At 45.9% G+C, this 21,059-nt stretch overlaps 1 protein-coding gene across 2 annotated transcripts in view; it reads right to left on the minus strand.

The window, feature by feature from the left end:
• Positions 1 to 21,059, minus strand: part of PNPLA7 (patatin like phospholipase domain containing 7) — a 122,542-nt gene that overhangs the window by 42,962 nt on the left and 58,521 nt on the right. For both annotated transcript variants that reach the window (XM_065695324.1, XM_065695325.1), the window contains exons 21-26: positions 19,352 to 19,412; positions 18,014 to 18,163; positions 11,178 to 11,241; positions 10,333 to 10,501; positions 8,513 to 8,695; positions 7,802 to 7,920 (exon numbers count right to left, since the gene is read on the minus strand). In XM_065695324.1, coding sequence (XP_065551396.1) covers positions 7,802 to 7,920; positions 8,513 to 8,695; positions 10,333 to 10,501; positions 11,178 to 11,241; positions 18,014 to 18,163; positions 19,352 to 19,412 — 746 coding nt within the window. The remainder of the gene's footprint in view (positions 1 to 7,801; positions 7,921 to 8,512; positions 8,696 to 10,332; positions 10,502 to 11,177; positions 11,242 to 18,013; positions 18,164 to 19,351; positions 19,413 to 21,059) is intronic.

The raw sequence follows: 21,059 nt of genomic DNA on the forward strand, positions 1-21,059 counted from the left end.
TATCTTTGAGGATAAAGAGTTCAGGCTCTTCTCTGTTATTTTGGCTCCTGGATTTTGCAGTGAAATCAAATCTGCTTTTTGAAAGACGTCAGGAATCCAGGAGCCTGCGTGTGTGGCTGACACTGGAATTCGGATTTCCGTCTGGTTGATCTGCATGTGGCAATGGATGCTCTATGAGTGACAAGAGCACACACAGGGCACAGGCTGCATCTCCAAACACCTTTATGGATAATTACAAGTTCCAAAGCCCCACACATCAATCTGAGCTTAAAAAGGGATATAATAAAGAGAAATTACAACTCCACTGTGCACTGAGCTCTATCTACACACACAAAAATGTATTCCAGGTAAACAGAGAGCTTCCCTTCCTCTGAAATGCACCCACCAGCCAGAAGCTGACCACATGTGGAAGGTGAGTACTGTAGGCTGAATAATGCAAAGGTCATGAGGATTAACCTTGGGGCTGCCAACTTTCTACCCTTCCAAATGTCAAAAGACAGATTTGGCCTGCTGTACAAATGGAGTACTTTGACAAAAGGGATCTGGAGGAAGGATATTTCAAGTATTCAGGGTTTCTTTCCATGACACAAAGCAGATTCAGCCCCTTTATATCATTCAGATACTTCTACCCTGCAGAAATCTTGCTCTCTCAGCCATTCCTGGCTGCTGACAGATGCTGGATGATAAGCTTCATTCTTCAGTTTAGAAAGAAGGGAAGAAGCATTTTTCTGGTTTCTTATTTCAGTTGTTTCCTGGCACCCTTTACAGCACTGTCAGGATGAGGAATGGGATCCTTTTAGCAGTGCATATTCTTCAAGACCTGTCTTGCTACAGAAAAGGAAAGCAGAGTCCTTATGTGGCATCTCAGAATCTTGAGCAAGCCATCAGAACTGAAACACAAGTTTCATGGATGCTGCCTGACTGTATCATAAGTAAAGATTAGGAAATGGTGTGAACTGAGTGCAGAAGGACCCAGTCTGTGCTAGACCAGCCCCATACAGCAATGCCAGGCACCGACCTGGAGACTTCCAGTGCCTAAATAGGTTACAAAAAACCTGGAGAGGGGCTTTGGACAAGAGCCTGTAGGGACAGGCCAAGGGGAATGGCTTTAACCTGACAGAGGGGAGACTGAGATGAGCTCTTAGCAGAAGCTCTTCCCTGTGAGGGTGCTGAGGCGCTGGCACAGGGTGCCCAGAGAAGCTGTGGCTGCCCCATCCCTGGCAGTGCTCAAGGCCAGGTTGGACACAGGGGCTTGGAGCACTGAGAAGTCAAACACCAGCACAGTGAAACCCTGACTGCACGTCCCTCACTTTGGGGTTTCATCCTCAACAGCTGCAGGGACTCCTGACAATGAGCACCTCACAGAAGCTGCCGCTGCTCTTCCAGGACTATCCCAGCCAAGGTGAGAATGAAGAGCAGTGGTTTTAGCAAAAATTTTGTCTCATCATTTACTTCAGACCAAGTGTTTTATCAGACCATGTTTTTTGAATACTTCAAAGAATCAGAATCTATTTTTACACATTTTTCAAGCTGCCAGCCCCTGCTTACCGTCGATTTTAAGCACTGTGAGATAGAGATAACAAATGAAGGGGATACCTGTAGCCCATTGTAAACCACTGAGAGCAACCTTAAACACTGCTAGCAATAACCTATTTGCAAAAGGCAGTGTGTCCTGAAGCTCCCTGGACCATCTGAGACCTATTTCAAAGCGTGCTCCTGTTGACAAATAAAGACACCCCAGTATGGCAGAAGCTGGTGGCAAACTACATTTTTTGTGATAGCTCTTTTCAGAGAGAACTTGAAAGCAAAGACTGAGAAAGGAACTAAAGGGTGGATATGAAGACGACAAGCAGGAGTGACAGTGGAATGAAAAGGTTGTGAAGAAACTGGGTAATCTTAGGGCTTGGATGTGTCAGAAAGGGAAAATCAAAGCTTACAGACTAACAGAGAGATAGCCAGGTGGAAAAAGGGTAAATAGATGATACATGATTGAGATAGGAATGGAAGCACGGAGAAGGTTTTCTTAAGTAAGCTTTACTGTGATTCTCCAGCGCAAGGAACTGGTAATACCAGCACATTTGGGCTCAATACCTTTCGGTCTCCCTCATGAGCCTCAATCTATATAGAGTTCTGAACCCAGCAAAGGAGCACAAAAACATTTACTGTGGTCCAGCTTATACAAGGAACACGAGGAGTCCAGGAAATTCCCATGGGATTTTTTTTTTATCCCCTCTGTAATCTCTATATGGAGTATGTTTAGGACCCCTTAGGGAAAACAACTGCTCTGTGTTTGTTACAACAGTATTTTCAGTGCACATCTCTGGAGGCAGCTTCTGAATTCAAGCAACAAATTCCTTCCCTCTGCCCCCCCAAATTCCTTTATCAGCACATTGTGTCTGGGTGCTTGAGGTCAAGGTTTAAAAAAACAACTCCCTCAAGCTTCCAGTTACCTCCCTGTATCGGAGGAGCAGCAATGGACCTTACGAGCCCACCATCTCCGTTTCAAGTACTGCAGCTCTGCAGTCGTAGCTTTAAGACACTCTCCATGCACACACTTCTTCCACTGACAGAAGTAAAAAGCCTCATACCATTAGTTACCTGGTTTAGTTGGGGAATAAGAATTAATCTTCCTTAACTGCTGGAACTGAGTCTGAAGCACCTGCACCATAAAACTTCACACAGTCTCCCCAGGAGATGCTGTTATTGCCTGAGACTGAACATCAGGGCTTCATAACCATGAAGCTGCTATCACCTGCACACCACAGGACAAGAAGCTACAGCATGGAAAGTGTTAGTTCTCTGCATCACGTGAGCAACCTGTCCATCCCAAGGATGGCACTTTGTCATTGGAACACTGTTTCCACCTTAAATGTCAGCATTTTAGTCCTTGGATGTTTCATCACACACTGAAAGCTGGGCTGTGAGACGCCAGCTCCAGCACTGCACCACCAGTCTGCCCACGCCACCCCATGGTGTGCAAACTCCAGTCCTCACCTAGGAGCCTTCCCTTGTATTACGCCTTATGAGACTCACTAAGCTTAGACATTTTCTGTGCAGTCTTCCCTGTTTTCAAGGAAGAGACATGCTTCTTTCTGCTTTTGTGGACCATGACAGTCCACAAGGGATCTCAGTCACCAGATAACTTGCACAGCTACAGCTCCCAGTGCCCTTCTCCATGGCAGCACTGCTGGAAAGGACCTTTCTGCCTTGCCTTTTGACCATGATCTTTGGCAGAACAAACAACAGCCCAAAAATAGAGGTGGTTTTATTTCTAAGATCCCTTCCTTGCAGCACATTGCCCCAGGTAAGCCCAACTGTTCTGTCACTGTGTTATGTTGCTCAGTATTTGCATGTTCATTAATTTTTGCAGCTTGGCAACTTTTCCTTAACCAATTCAAGCCAGGCAAAGAACACAGCGACTTCATGGCTCCTCTCTGAGAAAAACATGATAGAATTTACACGAGATGAAAGCAGCCTGCACACACCACAGACCTGCATCATGCAGTGAACAAGTGCAGGTTTCTCAGAGTTAAGATGGGAACCCAATTAAGTAGGAAGCATTGAGCAACTAAGAAGCAGGGCAACTACAAAACACCTTCTGCTCTCAATTATTATAAGGAAAGGACACTAAGAAACAGCCTGCCCTCGTATGGGACAAGACCACAAGACTTTTGTTTTAAGGCTCCCCTCCAAGTTAGAACAAAACAGACAGAAAAGCAACCCCGCAAACTGTATTAGTAGCTTTATTAATCATTCCTGACTCCTCATATAAGCTTACTGCAAATTCAGCCTCTGCACTTGTGCCAACCCCGATACCACTGAATTGCTGGGAGCATAATTCAAGTGCTGCGCTAGAGGCCATAGAACACCAGCAACACATCCCTTCATCTGCTGAAATGGGACAGCAACCTGCAAAGACACCACAGTAGAACAGAATCTCTTACAGCAGGGCATTTACTTGCTTTCAAGTGCTTTACAAGGATAGGCCCAACCAGGAATACCCAAATTCAATTCCTTTTCAAACAAGACGGAGCAGGGGAAGCACTACAGGGTTTGTTCCTATGCAAGAGCTCCCTAGAGTTAGCCAAACTTGCTAAAAGCATGGATCAACATTCAGAAAAGGAATAGGATCTTCTTAAGTTCTCAAAACGACCATTTTAAGTTTTTCCTTCTGTTATGCTGGAAGCTTTTCATTAATTCTTTTCTACCACAATTACTCAGAAGCACCAGAGAGCACAGGGACAGCCGAGAAACCTCTGAATATGCTGCCAGGAAAACAAAGCTCCTTGCAGCTGCCCTAGTTGATGCACATGTGTACGCACCACATCCTAAGGGGGGTGTGGGCATCCCCCAACTTCTCAGGGAAGGCTTCAATGCTCTGCAGGGGGTGGGAGAAGGAAAAGGCACAGAGTGCTGCAGAGTCCCCTTCTGCCACCCATCACCGAGCATGGGGCAGGAGATGCAGAATGCTTAAGTACTGGCTGATCACAGTCTATGGCACCATGCATATTCATTCAAAGCACAAACATCCAGCTGATTACTATGTCTTACCCTAGGCAGTACATCCCAAAAGGCAAGTAACCTCTTTTAACAATAGCACTTTCCTTCTCAGTAAGGTTTTCTGATCCACATCATGTATCTGGATCTTGTGCATTCCTGCAAATACAGCTTCTTATCAAAATAACCAACTGGAACAGGTCTAATGCTTTGTGCTTTCCCATTTTGCCTATGTGGAATAAGGCGCGGTGGACCAAATTCACTCAGAATCACAGAATCCCAGACTGGTTTGTGTTGGAAGGGACCTTAAAGCTCATCTAGTTCCAACCCCTGCCACGGGCAGGGACCCCTTCCACTGGAGCAGCTTGCTCCAAGCCCCTGTGTCCAACCTGGCCTTGAACACTGCCAGGGATGGGGCAGCCACAGCTTCTCTGGGCACCCTGTGCCAGCGCCTCAGCACCCTCACAGGGAAGAGCTTCTGCCTAAGAGCTCAGCTCAGTCTCCCCTTGGGCAGGTTAAAGCCATTCCCCTTTGTCTGTCCCTACAGGCCCTTGTCCAAAGCCCCTCTCCAGGTTTCCTGCAGCCCCTTTAGGCACTGGAGCTGCTCTAAGGTCTCCCCTTCAGGAGCCTTCTCTTCTCCAGGCTGAACCAGCCCAGCTCTCTCAGCTCTCACAAGCCCAGCTCTCTCACTCCTACAATAACATTATAATCAACAACAAAGCTTGTCATCACGGTTCTGCTTAAATCAGTGTTCTGAAACAGCACAATCCAACTCTTTCCCCAAGCCCCAGGGATTCCCACATCCTTCTGCATTAATTATTTACTCCCCATAAATTTTAGTTGTCAAACAGCTTTGCAGTACAAAACCAAAGAAAGGGAGGGCTGTATGTGGGATGGCTAAAGGTCATGAGAATGATTTATGGGAGGGCTTATGCCTTTGTTGCAGGGTTTGATGTGTCATTATTCTTGCAACTACATTTCAAATGTATTGTTTTCCTAAAGGCAAATCCCATTTCCTTCCCTCTAACTCCACCATGTTTCTAACTGAAATTAAGTTAGCACTTAACTATAGCAGAACAGTGTAATTTTAGAACTGTATCACTTCGATTTGTGTTATTTTTATACTCACAAGAGAAAGAAAACCTTTAGTTCCATGGAGCCTTTTGTCATGACAAACCACAAAGATAATTATTGGGAAGCTACTCGGGTAAAACCTCCCAAATGACGGCCACTGGGAAGCCAGACAAACACCAAAATAACAGCTCAAGAACTGGGATTACTGGAGTCACAAAACACAAGACCTGGAACAGAAATAACCACCAGCACCCTGTAACTATCAGTGCTCTTGTTTCGGTGACCAGTACTATCCATGGAACAAGGTGGGAGGTTACTCCATGCAGTACATTATACAAAGGCTATGCTAACTATCAAGAGTCTGTGCAGGGACCCATCGAGATATTTGTAGCTAGGATGGGTTTTAATCAGAAGATGATTTGAAGTACCTACTGCATAACCTCTTCAAGTTCCTTTGCCAGTAGAATGGGGACCTAAGAACTTATTCTGACCTGCCAAAGGCAGATATTTAGAGAGCTCAGTGTAACTCTGTCCTTTCCCCAGAGTCTTAATTATATTCTCACTTTGAAAACCAGCTTTTAAGAGATCTTTCATCTAACCACAATTTAGACGACAATTCAACCACAGAAATAGCATTCTGTACCTTTCCACTGGAAACACAATGCTCAAACCACCTATGTCAGCCTGAACCCTCAGAAAAAGGCTTTTAGTCCACAACATAAATAGGGTTTCAGAGAAAGAAGAAATTCTCTGTTCTGCCATTTAATCCTCCTGAAGTTCTCCATGTGACACAGATGCAGAAATGAGCAAACTCATTGCTAATGGCACATGGTCACGTTGCAGAATGGGGGGCGAGCATCCAGAAATCCTCAAGCCAACACAGCAGCAGTGCAGTGGTTCAGCTTTGTGGAGGAGGATGACACAGGACCAACACACAGGCTCAATAAGCCTGCTCTTTCTTACCTCTGCTCTTGAAAACCAGCAGGTGGTAGCTTGCAAGTTAAGTAATAGAACAGAAAATAAATAGTTTGGCAAAAAATTACAGCAGTGTTTACAGAGGAAGAAAGGAAGAGAATGAGCAAAATGTGCTGCCAGAAATATAGAAGTGCCCATATTTTAGCATGACACAGGCTTCAGTAAAGACAGAGGTATCAGACAGCTTGGAACAAAAAAAGCAACCCACGAATGCTTTCCACCAGAAGCCTCCTGAGATGTCCAGATTAAGCAGAAGCTCCCCTCCTCTCCTTCCCTTTGTGTCTCCACAGGACAACACTTATCTCAGAAGTGAAATACTGAAATCATCTCAGGTGAGGAAACTGAAAGCAGGATAAAGGCATCCTTACAGACACTCAAAGCAACAGCCTCAGCACTGGCTGTCTCAGCACCAAGTGACTAATCAGGACAAGCTGTCACAAAGGAGCTCAAACCTTCAGTGTAGCGAATGCTCCCCTCAAAGCACACTCTGCCCCAAAGACAAAAGTGTGATATTTCCATGGAGTCAAATAGACAGAGCATGTGCAAATTATATTGCTTTAGTTTTGAGAGCAGTATTTCAAAGCACTGTTTGAGGAAGGGCTTCAAGAACTCGGTGATGAAGACAGGGCGCTCTTGAGACAAAGGGCTACTACATTTTGTCTCAATATGAAACTCTCAGAGGAAAAAAGTCAGTAAGAATTCATTTCCAAAGCTCACCAGGAATCCAGATGGAATTCTAACACTGTTCAGCACACACCCTGCCCTCGTGTCTGCAAAAATACAGCCTTTCTGCAAAGTAAGGCTGTCAGAAGTGTACAGATAGCCGGAGGCAGGGGTGATTATAGAGAAAAGAACATTCTCCCATGACAGGACGTAACTCCTCCTGCTGCTCAAACTTTGAAGAGCTCTGGCGATCTTTGAAATATCATGAGCCACCTTCTAATATAAGAATTCAGAGGGGAAAAATATCCATAGTGTAGGCTAACAAAGGAAAGAAGTGTCAGATTTAGTGCCCTGGTCACCTCCTGGTATTAAGCCCAACTTAAAAAAGGTCTCAAGAGGTCACACTCATGTTCCTTCTGCAGAATTCCAAGCACAAACCACACAGCAGGTTAAGTTTGTGTAACAAAAGCAACTCCTCAGTGTCTCCCCAGATGCTGCTTACAGAACAGTGATGATTTTACAGGAAGCCTGTTACCCTGAGGAATCTGTCATAGCCCGGTGACAGATGCTGGTGCTGGGATAAGCCACCTACCTCGCTCCTCCACCACCAAGCACCAGTGCAATGGCATTCCCAGTCAGAACACGAGCCAGGCGGGAAAAGTCGGAGTGACGGTCAGGAGGTTTCTGGCATATGCGTTCATACATCTCTATCTGCAGGAGAGAGGCAGAGGATGGTCACTGCAAAGGCAGAGCAGAGCCTACACTACCAGCCAACAATGTACTGTTAAGAAGTGGAGATCTGTTCTTCAAATGAAAGAGGTTTCATGAACTACCCAAACAGCTCTAGTGACCTCTCATACTTTCACGGTAGCTGGGAGGATTTCATCATAGCACAGTATTTTCCTTGGAGCTGTTTCTCTCTCTTGACAAGGATTTGAAGCCACTGGGAAGCATCCCAAGTCTGCCTCTGCTTTACCTTTAGCACGGCTTTCACAAGCATGGGGATCAGCCTGATGAACAGGACTCTACCACATGTGCATACCTATCAATATGACCTTGAGGTAGTATTTACTTTCTTCAGCCTATCAAAAAGGCAAATATTCCTCCAAAAAGAAGACATAAGTCCCTTATCCCTGCTTCCCATAGTAAATCGAGTCCAAACAAATTAAAAGAGAACACTCCCTGTGTAACAGTCAGCTTCACTTCAGAATATGACACAGTGACATTATCTCAGGTTAAGTTTGATACACAGAGTACATGTACTACAGCTGAGGGACCAGCCACTGAAGCAGGAATCTCTTACCAGCTTGGTCAGGCTTCTTCTGGAAAAGACTCTACGTGGACAATGGAGATGAAGATGACCAGAACACCAGCTCCGCATGTTGAGCCATTCCACAGTTCGGGAAGGGAGAGGCCCATCCTCCTTATGAAGCAGGATCAGTTGCTTCTGGGCTCGGACCGCAGTGTTCTCCAGCATCCTTTCCAGCTACAGCAGGTTATAACACAAGAGGAATGGGGGTATCAGGTATTTGCTGCTCCAGCATCAGTTTAATGGAATACTGCATTGTGAAATACATATATATATCTATATATGCACATACACGCATATATACGTCTGACCACTACTGCTATCTGAATATGCAGGCAACTGTGCACACAAAGAACCCTCAAACAAGGTTGAATTAGACAACTTCACGGTTAGCTGTGAGCTTACGTGGCACACATACGTCTGAAATCTGACCAAGATTCAAACCTGAATGCTTAAGAGGGAATGTTTTTTACCTGACACAGACCATTAAACACACAGCACAGATACACGCTGTCCATGCAAAATGAGACTGCTTCCCAAGTCACCTAAGCCTCCAAACGTTCAGCATGTTTTGTTCTTTCACTTATAATCAGACCCCTTTTTCCTTTTGCATTCCTTATGTTTGTTGGTTTAGACAACTGATGGCAACTTGCTTGTTCTGTGCTTCCTGCCTCCCACGAGCAGTCAGGAACCAACACAGAGCGACATACAAGAACACTGCTGGTGGTACCGGTCCCAGGCTCTTTGGAGGTCAGACTTAGCACTTCACAAGCCTAAAAAACCCACTTGTGACCTCCTTTTTATGTGTGCTGCAGAATTTATGTGCTGCTCAAACAGCTTTGGTAATAAAAAATCCAAAACAGATTGTAAGGGAGGAAAAAATACAGCTTACAGCCTGCAACAAAATACATTCAATTATTCACACAATACAATTCCTATCTGCTTTTCCTAGGCACACACCATCAATTCCACCCTGGCAGAAAATAATTTCTCTGTGTGGAGATCCTGCAAAGAACTTCTGGACAAAAATGCAAAGATTCAAAGCAATTTGACTTTTGATTTACCAGTGGCCAAAATGACTCCTCAGAGGCAGCGAGCTTAGCTGGAAGTACTTGTACATCAACCTTGCCATTTCAGTTCAATTCTTCTATTTATAATACACATTTCTCAGGAACATTTTATTATTTACGTTTCACTGGGTATTAAACCCAGCAAAACTCATGAGTGTGAAATAAGCTTCTTTGAGACACTCCCTGCAGTCCTGATCCAGCTCTGAGGCAGCAACACAAGAGGGACATGAAGCTGCTGGAGCAAGGCCAGAGGAAGTCACAGAGAAGCTGCGAGGGCTGAAGCAGCTCTGCTCTGAAGCCAAGTTGAGAGAGCTGGGCTGGGTCAGGCTGGAGAAGAGAAGGCTCCTGAAGGGGAGACCTTAGAGCAGCTCCAGTGCCTAAAGGGGCTCCAGGAAACCTGGAGAGGGGCTTGGGACAAGGGCCTGGAGGGACAGGCCAAGGGGAATGGCTTGAACCTGCCAGAACAGGGGAGACTGAGATGAGCTCTTAGGCAGAAGCTCTTCCCTGTGAGGGTGCTGAGGCGCTGGCACAGGGTGCCCAGAGAAGCTGTGGCTGCCCCATCCCTGGCAGTGTTCAAGGCCAGGTTGGACACAGGGGCTTGGAGCAAGCTGCTCCAGTGGAAGGTGTCCCTGCCTGTGGCAGGGGTTGGAAGGGGATGAGCTTTAAGTGTTCCTTCCAACACAAACCAGGCTGGGATTCTATGATGATGGACACTGCAAGTATGGGAAGGAGCTGGTTCCACACCTCTCCAACAGAAGGCTCCTGGTCTCCCAGCCCCACAATCAGGATGCAGTCAGCCTGCCGGATGCAGCGCTGGGTCCAGGGCGTGAGGGTGCTGTCTGCCTGGTAGAGCACAATGCGGTGGATGTCCTCCTGTTGTCCCAGCCAGCTGGTTAGTCTGTATTCATGGATACTGGGGACAGAAGAAAGTGAAAACAAAAGACAAATTTCAGATAGTTTTACATCACAGCTCCTAACAGACTAGGGGGAAATCTTACATGTCAAGCACAAACTCTTAAGGGCATCAGAGAATTGCATCTTTTGCTCATCCAGTCTAAGAACCTTATCTGCTCACATTTCCAGGCTCCTCTTTTCTGTATTTCTCCATTATTTATACATTATATATATATATATATATATATATATATATATATATATATATAGACAGATGCAAGAGACTGCAGTGATGCCTAACTTCAACAAGACTTCCATGGAGCCTCTAAGACTGAGAACACAATACCCACCTGGAGCAAATCAACTTTTCCCATCTCACAAGTGAGAAAGTAGTTATGGAAAAAGAACACCCGCATTTGAACCCAATCCTCCCGAAACACTGTTGTCTCAAACCCCCTTGATGAGAAAGCATAACCTAGGTTGGAACACAGGATTTTATTCCCAGACACTGTCTATATTCCCCATCCCTGGCAGCATTCAAGGCCAGGTTGGACAAGGCTTGGACAAACCTGCTCTAGTGGATGGTGTTCCTGCCAATGGCAGGGGGTTAGAACTGTATGAGCTTTAAGGCCCCTTTCGAATCCAACCCATTCTTACTCTATGATTTGTTCATAGGTATCAGTGAGGGCCAGTACCTGTCCAGTGCAGCAGCACCAAGTCGTTGTTTGATGTTATCACTGGTGAGCAGCAAAGCAGGACCTGGAAGAACAGGAAATTTCAGATATGAACTCCTGCCCTTCAGCTCCTGACAAACCATAGTGAGGAAATGCAGCTCTAGCAAACGCAGTTCTGTGAGCTTGCTTGGAGGATCATGATGGATTGGTGCAATGAGCAGAGAAGAAAGAGCCAGCACGAAGCCTTCACAAAACCTTGCACATTTATCTATAGTAACATCTTCCAATTCTCCATATTCCCAGAGCTCTGTTACTGCGTTAGTCATAACCTACAAGCTCTCTTCTATCACATTCGTGGTGTCACGTAGGATGAGGGTTTCTACTGCAGCTGCATTTGCACCAGCACAGCATTCAGAACATTACAGACCTTTTGCAACCCCAGAAAGCCCAGGAATCTGGTTTCAAAGAGAAAAGGTATTTCATTAACATACTGAAATACAACATTTGATCACCCTGCACTGAACCAGCTCCCCAGGCAAATCCTAAAGCTCTCTAGAGTAGTGCTACCTAATCAATAGGCTAACAGGAGCCTGTGCCACCATGAACCCCAAGGAGAGAGACTCCACAATCTGTGGGGCCCAGCCTGATTGACACGAGTTCCACTCCAGAGACGGGCACAGGGACATGCCTGGCAACCATGTTACAGCCAGAATGGATTTTGGGGCACATCAAGTTTCCTGCAGGCACTTGATTTTTCCTTATCAGCAATCCTGTTTCAACAGCAGCACCACGTGCCGTATGTGGTGGAGGTTGCAGAATAACTGCAGCTGAATTAAAACGCAAAGGAAAGAAAACTGAAGAGATTAACCTCGCACATAAAGAAAACATTATCTGTCTCATACTGAAAGAGAACTTCACATTTACGAAGCAGGAAGGAGCAGTTGCTTTGTATTCACGCTTTCATTGTGCAATCCTTCAGATTTTCATTAAAAAAGAACCGAGATTTATGTTCCAAATAACAAAACACTTCATTACGTGAGGTCTCTCAAGGCACTAATGAAACAGCAAGTTCAATGTGTTTGGTAAAAATCAAGGAACCATGAAGGAACAACATGGTGAGGTTGCAATTTCACGCTTCTCTGCTCCATAAGGAAAAGCTGCAAGTCCAGCACCAGGAGCTGAGCACCATGACCTCCAGGCCAGCTCATAATGCTCAACTCCTCCTGCAAAGACTTTACTCTGCCTTAACATAGTTCGGGGTTAGACTTGAAAACACTCAGAAGTATGATTTATCATCTTGTACTTTCCAACATCCAAGTCACGTTTGTTCTTTGTGACACTGATGAGGAAGGAAGAGCGAACAAACAGGGACAAAAATATCCAAGGGATACCAAGTAAAAGCTGGTAAGAAAGCACAGAAAGGAGGATGACCTGAGAGAACTGAACTTCCTCTTCCTCCAGTAAAGCTTCTGGGAGTTGGTTCCTATGAAAGCACCAAGTCCCAAGTAGACAGAATTAGTTCATGCACCCTTCAAGAGCAGAGCTGGTTTAACCTGCCCTTCACTCCTGCATCTGTGCTGCTCCTCCCTGGTGCTCGCTGAACCATCCTTCTGCAGGGAGCCTCTTCAAGGCCAGGTTGTATGGGGCTTGGAGCAAGCTGCTCTAGTGAAGGTGTCCCTGCCCATGGCAGGGGGTTGCAACTGAGTGAGCTTTAAGGTCCCTTCCAACACAAACCAGGCTGGGATTCTGAGACCCAACTCTTGTGGAGCTTTCACCACCTCTTTTATAACAAGGGTAGATTCTTTGATCTGGTTCACCATTCAGCCTCACAACAGTTGATCTAGCACAACTTTGGATAGCATAACAGGATTGAAAGAGGTCTCCCAGAAGACATACTGACGACATTGCACATGATGAAGAGAGCAAGGGAAAGAGGGCAGCTCAATTCAGAAAAAGCATTCAACAGCAGAGTTACCATTTGTGTTCTTTAACGTGCCAAAGCTCTTAGCAAAACAGAAGTGATATATTGACCACATTTTCTTCCATTATAAGTGACTTACTAAGCCTTGTAACAGTGGTGGAAGTTCAGCAGCAAAGATGAACAGCGGGAATGCAAAATGAACCAAGAAATGCAATAAAAGCATCAAGAGACAAACACCGAGGAGGGAGCAGAATGCTGTACCTCTGCGGTTGCCTGCTACCTCCCTGCACCTGGTCACCAAGATCCAAGAACATCAGGAGGAGGTGGGAGGACATCATGCTGCTCTGACACACAGGGCCATGCCCTACAAGGGAACCATCAACCCAGACACCCTGCCAGGCAGAACCTTCTGTACAGGCGACAGGCAGGCTTGTAGAGCCAAGGTGCCTCTCTGTGACAGTCAAGGTGATGGCTATGTCACCCATAGATGACCTGAATGGGGACAACACATCCCAATCAAGTATGAAATGAGCCTTGGAGAAGCATATCATAGAATCCCAGGCTAGTTTGGGCTCAAAGGGACATTAAAGCTCATCCAGCCCCAACCCCTGCCACGGGCAGGGACCCCTTCCACTGGAGCAGCTTGCTCCAAGCCCCTGTGTCCAACCTGGCCTTGAGCACTGCCAGGGATGGGGCAGCCACAGCTTCTCTGGGCACCCTGTGCCAGCGCCTCAGCACCCTCACAGGGAAGAGCTTCTGCCTAAGAGCTCATCTCAGTCTCCCCTTGGGCAGGTTCAAGCCATTCCCCTTGGCCTGTCCCTACAGGCCCTTGTCCCAAGCCCCTCTCCAGGTTTCCTGCAGCCCCTTTAGGCACTGGAGCTGCTATAAGTTCTAAGCCTGCAAGGCATCCCCCTGCACACTGACACATGGGACAGAGGTGCCCAGACTCTTGTTCATCCCCAGCAGAGACCACATGGATGCTTCCAACTGAACCCACTCTCATTTGTTTCAGAAATAACAACCATCTGCTCTCCACTCCCAATTTCTAGCAAGCTCCCAATTAACAAACTATTAAATAACCCTCCATTAATGTGATCGAGAGCAACATATGTGTTCTCATAGACCAGAATGACCAAAAGTGTTATTTAAACTAAACTGGAGAGAGCAACAAAGTAATAAAAAACTCTCCTTCTCAAATACATCTTCCTTGAACAGCCATACCAGCAGGCAGGAGCACCCAAAAGAATGTTAGTTAGTTAGTTAGTTAGTGCTTTCTAAACTTGCATTATCATAGTTACATATCATCATCTAGTGATGTTCTTCCCACTCCTGCCATCATCCCCACAGGCCATTTACAGCTGCTGCTGGAGTTATGAAAACATCTACATGACAGGCCAGATTGGATGGGGCTTGGAGGAAGCTGCTCCAGTGGAAGGTGTCCCTGCCTGTGGCAGGGATTGGAACTGGATGAGCCTTAAGGTCCCTTCTGACACAAACCAGGCTGTGGGTCTATGATCCCTCCATCCTCCAGCAGCCACCTACATCCTTCAGGGACTGTTCTTTTTCAGAAGCTTTAGACATAGGGCGATGAGCTCGAAGTTAAGAACACAGCAGAGGTGATATGGGGTAACATTAAATATTTATCTAAGCCTAGTAGTGTGTCTGTGACTGTACCCAGCAGCAGATTGCTGGGGAAGAGTATTAGAGCAAGGAATGCCTAATGACATTCTCCCAGCCGCCAGCAATTTCATGAGATGCAGTTCATGAGATTCTCAAGCCAGAGGAAGGGACTTTTAACAGCCCCTGAGGGACCTTTTCATGCTGTGACCTTGTTGAGATTCTGAATTCTGGGCCTTGATGTGCTTCAGGTGAGAAAACCACACAGCAGCAGTCTTACCCCCAGGCACAGAGGATCATGATTCATGGGGAAACCTCATGGAGCATCTAAACTGGTACTCCAGAATCATCTGTTCTTCAGTACACAACTACAATTCCATGAAGGAGAACTGAGGAGAACAAAATGCTGGCAAGTGTCTGAGGATTAGTTCATTTCATAGTTTAAAAGGCACTCGAGGAAAGGGCTGAGAAAACCCTCCAGCAAGGCTCCCAGGCTCAAACTGCCCTGGTGAGGAGACACAAGCATCACACAGAGGAGACACAAGCATCACACAGAAGAGACAAAACTCTTCTTTTCTTTCCAAAGATGAGCATGGTTCTCACTTTGGTAACTGTTCTCCACATCAATTTCGTAAGACATGCAAGAGTGAGAATACAGATATCCTAGTTTTAAGTCTCATAAAACATAGTCAGAAAGTTGCCTAGAGAAATCTTAGAGAAAGCCTAGAAGCCCAGAGGTCAAGGTGTGATCTCTGATGCTTAGAAATGATGGCAAATCATAGAAACATAGAACGTTTTGGGTGAAAGGGACCTTAAAGCTCATCCAGTTCCAACACCCTGCCACAGGCAGGGACACCTTTCCCTAAAGCAGCTTGCTCATGAAACCCACCTCACCTGGCAAAAATACTGGCACAATAAGATACATCCAGTCCAGAAGGCACTCAGGGAAGATTTTAGCACAGCAACTTCCTTGCCTGGACTTCATCAAAAGAGAATTTACATTTGGCCTAATAGAAGTCTATAAAATCATGTGCCAGAGACAGAACTGATAAATGAGTTTGATTTCCCAGCATGAAATACTCAGTTGTGCCAGGGTCAAGGCACCACATTAAACACTTAACACTTAAATCAGATTTGTGTGTAAAGAAGGGAAAACCAGGCAGAAGTACAATTAAAAACTCCTCTGAAGTATTAGAAGAGATATTTCAGTGAGCTTTCCAATACACTTTACATTTTTAGAAATGGAAAGAAAGCTTATATTTAAAGGGCAGAAAGGAAGGAGAGACACATATGTTGGATTTGAATTCCTCCCTACATTGGTTTGAAATTATATATGATCAGAGGGCTCCCACATAGAACCAGCATTCAAAGCCACGTGGTATCTCTGAGCTGGCCCCAGAAAAAGAACAAAAAGTAGTTAGGCAAATACTTCTTAAAAATCTGAATACTGCAGAAGAGCTTTTAATCAAAGATGTGCTCAGCTCCACCAGGATTAATAGGAAAAATAATAATCCCAGAATCCCAGCCTGGTTTGTGTTGGAAGGGACCTTAAAGCTCATGCAGTCCCAACCCCTGCCACGGGCAGGGACCCCTTCCACTGGAGCAGCTTGCTCCAAGCCCCTGTGTCCAGCCTGACCTTGAACACTGCCAGGGATGGGGCAGCCACAGCTTCTCTGGACAGGGATAGGAGAAAACACAATAGGAGAAAAGAAGGAAACAGAAAAGGTTAAACAGCAAGCAGAGCTTGCTGCTGCTGAGAAAGAAACAACTAGCATATAGCAAGCCCCTCGCAGTGAAGCACTGGCAGAAGGTTCACCACCGTCTCAGAGTATTACTGAGGGACTGTCCCAGAGAGCAGAGGTTATAAATGCTGGCGGGCTTGCTCTGCCAGCTGTGCTGGGAGCCACATGGCCAGCTGTGTTTTCACACAACACTTTTCTCTTCCCACTGCTCCATTTTGGCAAGAACTTCAGAAGCCAAGGTTGTGCAGTACCATCTACAGCTGCCAAGCACCACACAGACATCAGTTTAGGAAAAGAGAAGGCGAAGAGGGTGACCAAGGAAAGGTGATCACAAACCCCCTCATTCCAGTCGCTTTCAACTGGAGAAGTTATTTTTATTCCCAAATAGTCCATCTACCTACTTAAATGTCTGTTTGTTTTATTTACAGGCTCCAAGTGCTGTCACACGTCAAAACAAGCTGGCACCAATCCATAAGAAGTACCCATTAGCAGTATAGCTGGGAGCTGTGCTCCATTAGGGATGGAGCATCTCAAAGTAAGAGGAATCTTCAACCGCCCACAAATCAGTTCTCACTGTGACTCCACCATAAGCTGCACGCAAATTCACATTTCAAAGGTTAAAGGGATTAAGCAACAACAGCTTTTTCCTGTGCCTGCTCACCTAATAGATCTTTTATAGCAGAATAGTAAGTGCCAGCTCCAGATACCCTTGCGGTCAAAAAGGCAACAACCAATAAATGTAAGTGGTTGTACCTCAAGCATTGTATAACCTGTACTTTTCAAAATCAAAAGCCATGAGAGCGTAGACTAACAATTCATCAAAGGATTACAGCAGATTTACTCAAGAGGTGTGTGATACTGTCTGAGGATGAGAAGAGTATGTTCAGGAAATGTCAAACTGTAGTACTGAGCATGAACTGAATCATGAATTAAATACAGGGGTTTGTGAGCAACTGGAACTTGCAGACAACGGCACCAATGGGTAAAGCAATTAATGACTCAACTGTGAGCTGAATACAGGGGTTTGCAAGCACAGGAAAGACAAACACTGGCAACAAATTTGTCAATGATCTAAGATTAAAGTTGGAACTTTCAGTGCCAGCCTGGATCTCCTCCACAAGCCTCTTCCATCAAGTCGTATGCTTACCACTCACTGCACTACCTCAACAGAAGAAAAGTACATATGAGATCCTTTGGCGGATGAAGCTGTACAACTGAGAAAGCCTGAAAAGCTCTCTGAGATGAGATGGAGAGAACTGGACTCACAGAGAGGCCCTGTGGGCACAGTGCACTGGTGGGGGATCTATCCACTAAAGCCAAGGAGAGGCCAGACAAAGTGGTTACAATTTCTGAGTCATTAAGGCCACAAAGTTTCCCACTGAAATTAAATTCACATTAGGGGTGGGAACAGTGAAGCAAGAGGTCATGAAAAAGGCTGATCCTGAGCACTGCTCTTTCCCTACCCCCAAAGCAGCATGAATTCCCCTCTGGCTGAGGCCAGGTACCTGGCCATACCTCCCCACAAAGGCAAGCAGCATTCCTTCCCCATGATGCAGTAACACATGAACACCTCTTACCCACAGCGCTGAGAGCGTGCTTGAGCTCCAGAGTAAAAGCTGTCAGTGGCACATCTTCAGATACTGGCATAATTGCCACTGTGGAGAGATTGCTGGCAGGATTCCCAGCATCCCACTTGCTGCCCGAGCTGTGATATCCAAGGGGATGACCTGTTCGGAAAGAAAAGACTTGCCATCAGCCAACCCAGGAGTTGTGTGTCACTTCAGTGTCACGTCATGGTTTTCAACTGCCAGGCAGCAAGGAAAGTGTCAGAGAATTGCTTAACCCAAGAGAAATGTGACATCCTCCAGGGCATATAAAAGAGTTCCCACAGATCTCCTCCTTGAGAAGGTGAAGATCAATTTCTGTCATTTTTGGCTGCTGCCATGGAAGTTAGGCAATGGTAAAATAGTTTTTTTAATGTGGCGTGCATTTAAATGACATGTTAAGAGAGAGATAAAAAGGCACTTTTGAAAGGCACTTTGAACAAGGGCAGGCAGTGACAGGCCAAGGGGAATGGCTTTAACCTGCCAGGGGGGAGACTGAGATTAGCTCTTAGGCAGAAGCTCTTCCCTGTGAGGGTGCTGAGGCGCGGGCACAGGGTGGCCAGAGAAGCTGTGGCAACATCTGAAGTATCCCAGCCAGGTTTGTGTCGGAAGGGACATTAAAAGCTCATTCAGTTCCAACCCCCTTCCACGGGCAGGGACATGGCACACTACACCATGTTCCCCAAGACTGTCCCCAGTCTGGCCTTGAACACTGCCAGGGATGGGGTGTTTCACGGGACAACCTGTTCCAATGCAAAGCAGCTTCTTTTTATCTAACCTGAACTTCCCCTGTTTCAGTTCCAAACTACTGCACCTTGAACATTTCCTCCTACTCACTTCTGTCAGTAAATACACTTTGTTTTGCCTGTGCCACATACAAAAAGCTTAAGAACCAACCCATAGGACCACTTCCTCTCAATTAATACAGTAACATAATGCAAATACAGACAGATTAAGTCAGTCTCCAGGAGCTGCCACTCAGACTGCCTGATTCAAGTCTATTACAGCTATTTCCAACACTCCCTTGGAGCTCTTCTCACAAGAAAATCAAGGAAATTTCAGTGCACACAAGCAGCACTCATTTTCTATTTCAATTGCAAATCATCCCATTCCCACACTGAATTACCTATGCTCTGCCAAAAGAAATTGTGCACATATATATAATAAAATCACCACTTGTGACAACATCTAAAATATTTAGTGACAAATCCTCATTTCAAGGATGTGCTTTTCTGATTCCAGATTTAAGGGTATAAATCCAGCTCTCAGGAAGCATCAGCATCAATGGAGTAGTCCAGGAACAAGTCTTACCTCCCTGCTGAAGACTGCCAAGAATCTTCTCGCCCAGCAAGTGAATAAGTCTAGTCACAACCTAGCAATGGGAGAGAAAGAAAGAAATAAACATTCAGGCAGAATGTACTAAAAATAGTGCATCTAAACGGATCATTTCAACCTCTTGTAAGACATCATATCAAGTTAAACTGTACAGAGACAAGGTTTATAAGCATGGCTTCTTCGCTAGCTGGAACATATGGTGACTGATCATTTGTCTGGATTTCTTTTACCTTATTTTAGTGTAATCTGGAAGAACAGGAAAACAAAGTGAACCCCAAACAGACAGTGATTAACTTGTTTTGGGGAACAAAAGAAAAACATAGAATCCCAGCCTGGTTTGGGTTGGAAGGGACCTTAAAGCTCATCCAGTTCCAACCCCTGCCACGGGCAGGGACACCTTCCACTGGAGCAGCTTGCTCCAAGCCCCTGTGTCCAACCTGGCCTTGAGCACTGCCAGGGATGGGGCAGCCACAGCTTCTCTGGGCACCCTGTGCCAGCGCCTCAGCACCCTCACAGGGAAGAGCTTCTGCCTAAGAGCTCAGCTCAGTCTCCCCTCGGGCAGGTTCAAGCCATTCCCCTTGGCCTGTCCCTACAGGCCCTTGTCCCAAGCCCCTCTCCAGGTTTCCTGCAGCCCCTTCAGGCACTGGAGCTGCTCTCAGGTCTCCCCTTCAGGAGCCTTCTCTTCTCCAGGCTGCCCCAGCCCAGCTCTCTCAGCCTGGCTCCAGAGCAGAGCTGCTCCAGCCCTCGCAGCATCTCCATGGTCTCCTCTGGCCTTGCTCCAGCAGCTCCATGTCCCTCTTGTGCTGCTGCCCCAGAGCTGGATCAGGACTCAGGGGAGGTCTCCCCAGGGCACAGCAGAGATGAAAAAATCCAACTTTTCGTCAAACAATCAAGCTGCATTTCCAGTTCTTCTCGTTTCTCCCTGCAGGGCACTGGGACTTCTGGGTCACTCTCACTCCTGGGTGGCTGTTGCCACCTCCACTGTCTGTAGGTATTAAGGGCTCAAAAAGCCTCGAAGCTACAGAATCTCCCCCACAATCCTGCTTCCACCTGACCTTAGGAATTAGTCCATATTTACAGTAATCAATACAAGGTATCTTGAATAAAAGGGATACAGACACACTGTCTGCAGAATCAGAACAAACTACCTAACAAACTGCTCTCCCCTCAAGTCACGTTTCTCTAAGACCTTTTTAGGGACATATTTTTTTTCCAGTGTTTTTTCCAACAGGACTCACATGGATATAAACCAATACTCAACCAACCCAGCACAGCTGAGATCTGACCAGCTCATCCCCAACAATCAATAATCCCAACAAGTGCTGTAGCCAAAGACTAATAATTGCAATGCCAAGGAGTGACAGACATGGGGAATGCGTCATTCATTCCACAAAGCTCTGTGCAAGTGTTTTACCAAACAAGGAAAAGGGATATTTAAATGCATTAAGAATTAATAGAGCAATCATTAGACACTGTCTCCCTAATAAATAATTCAAGGTTAAAATAACTCTAATCTTCAGGAAGACATAAAATAACAACACAAGAAATGTTCCCCAGACTCTTCATAAGCTCAATAAGAAGCAGGAAACAGCTACCTTAGACTTTAGACGAAGACAGATGCACTGTTCCCACAGGAACAGGCACTTCAGGGTGCATCTTTCAAGTAAAAGGCCATGTAAGCACT

Source organism: Lathamus discolor, chromosome 15 (assembly GCF_037157495.1).
Source record: "Lathamus discolor isolate bLatDis1 chromosome 15, bLatDis1.hap1, whole genome shotgun sequence".
In the NCBI taxonomy this organism is placed as follows: Eukaryota; Metazoa; Chordata; class Aves; order Psittaciformes; family Psittacidae; genus Lathamus; species Lathamus discolor.